This window comes from Mesoplodon mirus (assembly GCF_964341445.2).
Source record: "Mesoplodon mirus genome assembly, chromosome: 10".
In the NCBI taxonomy this organism is placed as follows: domain Eukaryota; kingdom Metazoa; phylum Chordata; class Mammalia; order Artiodactyla; family Ziphiidae; genus Mesoplodon; species Mesoplodon mirus.
The window spans coordinates 101,097,533-101,103,481 of NC_138986.1; the positions used below are offsets into that span (position 1 = coordinate 101,097,533).

General features: G+C 40.3%; 1 protein-coding gene across 1 annotated transcript; it reads left to right on the top strand.

Moving 5' to 3' along the window:
• Window positions 1-959: 959 nt before the first annotated feature.
• Window positions 960-4,785, top strand: LOC309811213 (centrosomal protein of 78 kDa-like; the record flags this gene model as incomplete). Its single annotated transcript, XM_082633801.1, has 3 exons — window positions 960-1,048; window positions 2,083-2,225; window positions 3,174-4,785. The coding sequence occupies 3 exons, from the start codon at window positions 960-962 to the stop codon at window positions 3,719-3,721; spliced, it is 780 nt and encodes a 259-aa protein (XP_082489927.1). The 3' UTR covers window positions 3,722-4,785.
• Window positions 4,786-5,949: the final 1,164 nt, after the last annotated feature.

The window sequence follows — 5,949 nt, forward strand, 5'->3', positions numbered from 1 at the left end:
AGGCGAAAGGGGCATCATGAACATTAACGGCCTTTCTGAGAAATACGAGAGCTGAGCTTACAAGGGGTTTTAAGTGCATAGATGATGAGCGGAAGGGGAGGAGTGCACGGGGTGAATATTTTCCAGAAGCCAAAGAAAACAGTGGTGATTGGACAGTTAATAAATTGGGTTGGGTACAGTTTAGGACTTTTAAACGTAAGCATTAGATATTTTGCTCACTAAAGTTAATTCTTAACATTCAGCAGAGTTGTAATATGTTTTGTTCAAATCAGATTCTATAATTCACTTTCTAATTTAAGGGAAACTTAAAGCAGGTAATTTTCTAATGTGGAATGAGGCTCCATTATGAATTGAACCAGTTAGAAATGTGATCTTTTGTGAAAGATCATTAATAAAACGGTAACTTTGGTTTATTTATATACCACCTAAGTGTTATATAGGAAACTTTGTTGGGTGCCTGTGGGTTTTGGTTATTATGTGATATGGTCTCTGTCTTTACTGGCGGAGGGTTACATTAATTATAAATTAATTACATTTTGAGTGTTTTAGTTTTGTTCCTTGAAACTAGGCAAGACTACTTTTTGTTTGTTTGTTTGTTTTTTGTTTTTTGGGGGTTTTTTTTGCGGTATGTGAGCCTCTCACTGTTGTGGCCTCTCCCGTTGCGGAGCACAGGCTCCGGATGCACAGGCTCAGCGGCCATGGCTCACGGGCCCAGCCGCTACGCAGCATGTGGGATCTTCCCGGACTGGGGCACGAACCCGTGTCCCCTGCATCGGCAGGCGGACTCGCAACCACTGCGCCACCAGGGAAGCCCAAGGCAAGACTACTTTTGATGACAATGAGAAAAAATCATGTCAGACGTTTTCAGTCTTCTTGTATAGCTGGAACATGAAAATGCCCAGTTAAGAAACACAACTTTCTCTTTGTCTGAAGCCCTTCATGCCCACTCATTGACAAGCATGATCCTGGATGATGAAGGTGTTTTGGGCAGCACTGAGAATTCTTTTCAGAAGTTCCATGCTTTCCTGGTTCTCCTTAAAGATGCTGGGTTAGTTCATTTCTCTTCATGGCATTCTTCTCTTTGCGACTATAATGGTAGTTTGCTGAGGAACTGGAGCAATTTTCATCACTTACGTGGCTATATTTAGCCAAATTTAGTGTTATTATAGGTAATATAGTTGACGTTTTAAAATGAGGAATTAAATTTTTTAAGAAATGCAAATAGGGAAGCCTGCTTTGGTAGAGTGGGGAGCCCATTATAAAAGAGTAACCTGTAGACAGAGTAATTAGTAGGTATAGTTGTTTTGTAAAACTAAATTAAAGGCAGTTTTCATTGAAAATATTCGGGAATGCATAAGAATTTTCCTATCTTTCACTTATTTTGCTTGTTTGATAAGTTTGAATTAAAGTTATCTTTGCCTTAGACATAAAAATGATTATTAATCTGCAGGGGAGATATAGGTCAGTGGTTCTCAACCGGGAGCAATTTTGCTGAAAGAGGGAAGTGGAGATTGATAGTTGATGGAGTGGTGTTTTGTCAGTGAATGAATTGGTGTTGGTGTTGGGAAGGAAGGAACAAACACATTCTTGGAAACTGGAGGAAAGGTGGTAAAGAAGTGTGGGAATGGAGGTGTGACAGGCAGTGCACAGGGTGCATGGTACATATTGAAGCTGCTAGTGAGACAGTGGGATGTCTCCTAGAGGATGAATCTGGAAAGGGCTGAGGATTTGGGGGAGAGAGAGGCTTGTAGTCTGGAGTAGGATGTTGGCTTTTAAGATTTTAGAAGTAGGGCTTCCCTGGTGGCGGAGTGGTTGAGAGTCCGCCTGCTGATGCAGGGGATACGGGTTCATGCCACGGTCTGGGAGGATCCCGCATGGCGCAGAGCAGCTGGGCCCGTGAGCCATGGCCGCTGAGCCTGCGCTCCACAACGGGAGAGGCCACAGGAGTAAGAGGCCCGCGTACCGCAAAAAAAAAAAAAAAGATTTTAGAAGTATTTCATGATTGTAGGTCTGGGGAAATCTAAACTGCTCTTCTGTGATTATAATAACCTTTGTCTTTTCTCCTTTCCTCCTCTCGTCTAGGCTTGGGCAGTTGGCCACAATGGCTGGTATAGATCAGTCAGATTTTCATTTACTAGGTCGTCCCCAGATGAATTCTACTGTTAGTAGTCCACCTAAAGAAGAAAAGAAGGCACTTGAAGAAGGAAAATCAGAATCAAAACAGGGTGCCCCATAACAAATGCAAAATATCCAAGTAAATGGACAGAACAGCACTTAATGATTCTAAGAGTGATTAGCAAAAAGGAAATGACCAAGTCAGGGAGAAAACAATAATGATCAGTCTCTAATAGTTCACATGCTCGGGAGCTAGAAGACTCTGGAATCCTTTCCAAATCTGAGATTAGTAAATGTGTGCCCATTTCATGATACTGTACTTTTGTAAATAAGGAGACTGGAAGTTCTTTAGAAAATTTATGAGTTAAAGCAAACTATCCTTAATGAAGAAAGAAGACATTAGAGAAAATATTCCAGATTTTAAATTGTATAAATGTCTATTCTGTTCATATTTTATCTACGTTTCTATTTGTATGCAGTCAGCTTACAATGAAGGAACACTAATGAAGGTACACATACTGATATAATTTTTAAAATAAGTAATCCAGACATAGCTAATAGGTAACATATTAGAGTGAATCACCTGGTTATGGGAATGGGAGGGGAAAACCTGTCAGCTTTTCCTCTAGCCTTACTTGGAGCCCCCATCAACCAATCTCAGAGTGGTCTTGGGAACTGACAGCTTGAGAACACAGTCTGGTCACAAACTGTATACGGTTTACATGTGCCTGGAGGATAGAAAAGAAATTAATTATCTTACAGAATAGGGTTTTATTTTTAGTGAGGGAAAGGAAATGGGTAATAACTACCCCAATCACCAAAGTCGGAAAACGTAGCGGACATAGCCTTGGATATAGCTAGGTTAAGCTGAGAATCACTTGGGTAGATATAATTACAAAAAATACTGGCTCTGAAATCTTCTGATTAATCAATTGACTGTGTTAATAATAAGATTACAGAGTAACATTGAAGTTTTGAACTCTACTTTTTAATGGTTGGCTTTGTTCATCACTGAATTTTTGTCTTTTGTCTTCCCCTCCACTTTCTGAAAATTACAGGTGATGCTAGGATTCCTTTGCCTCTCGACTCCTTCCGTGTCCCAGCGTCTACTCAGGAGGCCTTAGAAACTTCCAAAGACAACCTGGGGGTCCCAGTCACAGAGCAGTGGCAGGAGTCTTTTGAATATTTCATTGCTAGAACATGTTCTCCTTCAGCAGACGTCATTTCTGGAACTGGAAGTCAAAGAAAAGAAGAGGAATTATCTAGAAATAGCAGGTCTTCTTCAGAGAAAATGAGCAAAGCAGGTGAATATACCAAAAAATACTCTGCTAAGAAACAACCTGGGAAGGACCTGCATTCCTGCTCTGACTCACCTGTAAAGCAGAAAAGCAAAGGAATTGGGCAAAATAATTCTTTGGTTAATAAACCAATTAAAAGTGAGTCTTCGAAAAAACACATTTCTGTTAAGAAAGAGAGTAGAATAGTGCCTGTTTCATCAAAGACAACTAAAAGTAAACTCAGTCTACTAGAACAGTCTGAAAGTGATACTCTTGGATCTGATTGTGAATTTCAAGAAAGCATCCATACTCTATCACGCCTAACATAGGTCTAAATCTTTTAAAATTATGTTTTTGCCTTCAACTTTTAATAAATTACTTATGTTTTTATTATAGCATATGGTGTTTTCAGTTACTTGACTGGAAGCCATTAGAGAAAGATTTTTTTATCTATACTTTTTTATTATAATGAAAGTTTTGGTGTACTTTTCCTTGTAACACTTTGCACCATTCATTCAGCTAGTGTTTACTGAGGGCTTCATATGTACAGTACTTTTCTGGGTGCTGTTGCTTTCAGCAGTGAACAAAATAAAGCCTTTACTCTCCTGGAACTAGCACTCTGTGGTGGGAGAAAACATAAACAACAAAGCAGGCTAAGGGTTAAAAAGAGATGGGAATAATAAATGGAATAGTTTTACCATTTGGTTAAACATCAAACTATTATAAATCACACGGCCAGAAGCCATTGACATATTTTAATTCATAATAACCAGAGAGCCTCAAACATTTACCAAGGCACTTAACCGTGTTTATGGATTACAGCAACGCTCTGAGGTAGGGAACTCTTACCATCCCCATTTTATAGATGAACAGTCTGAGGAGACATTATGTGAGTTGCCCAGAATTACACAGCTATAAGTAAGTGGGAAGTTGCAATGTGACCCGAACACATGCTCTTTTTTTTTTTTTTAATGTATGGACTTTATTATCTTTCATTTGTTTCTGATTTATGTGAATTTTTTCTTTAAAGATTTTTTCTGATGTCAACCATTTTTAAAGTGTTTATTGCATTTGTTACAGTATTGCTTCTGTTTTATATTTTGTTTTTCTGGCCTCAAGGCATGTGGGATCTTAGCTCCCTGACCAGGGATTGAACCCTCACCCCCTCCATTGGAAGGCAAAGTCTTAACCACTGGACCACTAGGGAAGTTCCCCTTATGTGACTATTTTTCTGGCAATTTTTTTAAATTTTATTTTTTATTGACATACACTTGAATTACAGTGTTGTGTTAATTACTGCTGTACAGGAAAGTGACTCAGTTACACATTTATGTACATTCTTTTCCATATTCTTTTCCATTACGGTTTATCACAGGATATAGAATATAGTTCCCTGTGCTCTACAGTAGGACCTTTTTGGGGTTTTTTTAAATACATGCACTTTTTAAAAATAAATGTATGTATGTATGTATTTATTTATTTTTGGCTGTGTTTGGCCTTTGTTGCTGCACGCAGGCTTCCTCTAGTTGAGGTGCACATGCTTCTCATTGTGGCTTCTCTTGTTGCAGAGCACGGGCTCTAGGTGCCTGGACTTCAGTAGTTGTGACATCCAGCTTAGTTGCTCTCTGGCATGTGGGATCTTCCCGGACCAGGGCTTGAACCCATGTCCCCTGCATTGGCAGGCGTATTCTTAACCACTGTGCCACCAGGGAAGTCCCATGTAGGACCTTTTTGTTTATCCAACCTGTATATACACCAGTTTGCATCTGCTAATCCCAAACTCCCAATCCAACCCTCTCCCACACCCTCCTCCTTGGCAACCACCAGTCTATTCTCTATGTCCTTGGTTATGTTTCTGTTCACACATAGGCTGTAGCCAGGCTCTTAATTACTTTGTTATCCTGTTTCCTTGTTAAGAAGGGTTTAAGGAAGGCACTGAGAGAGAAGCCAGTGACCACTGGAAGTGCAAAAACAGTGGGGATGTCAGAAAGCACAGCTGTCTCCTTCCCCCATCGTGAGCAGAATTTTTAAATGGCAGAGTATGTAAGAGTATGTGATGACACGTCTCTGGATTAAATTATGTCTCCCTGGTAAAACATGTACAGATAAGTCTTTAGTTCAATCAGAGTGAAAGGTGAGATCAGAGAAAAGCCGGAGTGTCAGATTTCCTGTAGAAGGTCCTGCCTGATTGTTACTAAGAGGGCTACCACAGTACTAGTTAGTTCATTAGTCATGGGTTGAGTGTTAGAGGAGTGAAACAATGAGCAAGATGTAGTGTTGGCCCTTTAGCAGTGGAGTGAGAGGGGAACACGCACAGCAGATGTCTCATCCTGCACGTGACATGCTGTGACGGGCATATTCAGGGCATTTAGTCAGTGTTTGTGGAAGAAGAGGGGGAGCTGTGAGGCAAAGAAAAGTCATCGAAAGAGGCAGTCCCTAAGCTAAGTCTTAAAGGACTCGTGAGAAACTGGTGAGTCAGCCAGTGAAAGGCAAGGATACTCAAGGCAGAGTGGACAGCGGAAGTCCAGAGCCATGAGTGTGCGAAGGGTGTGTTACA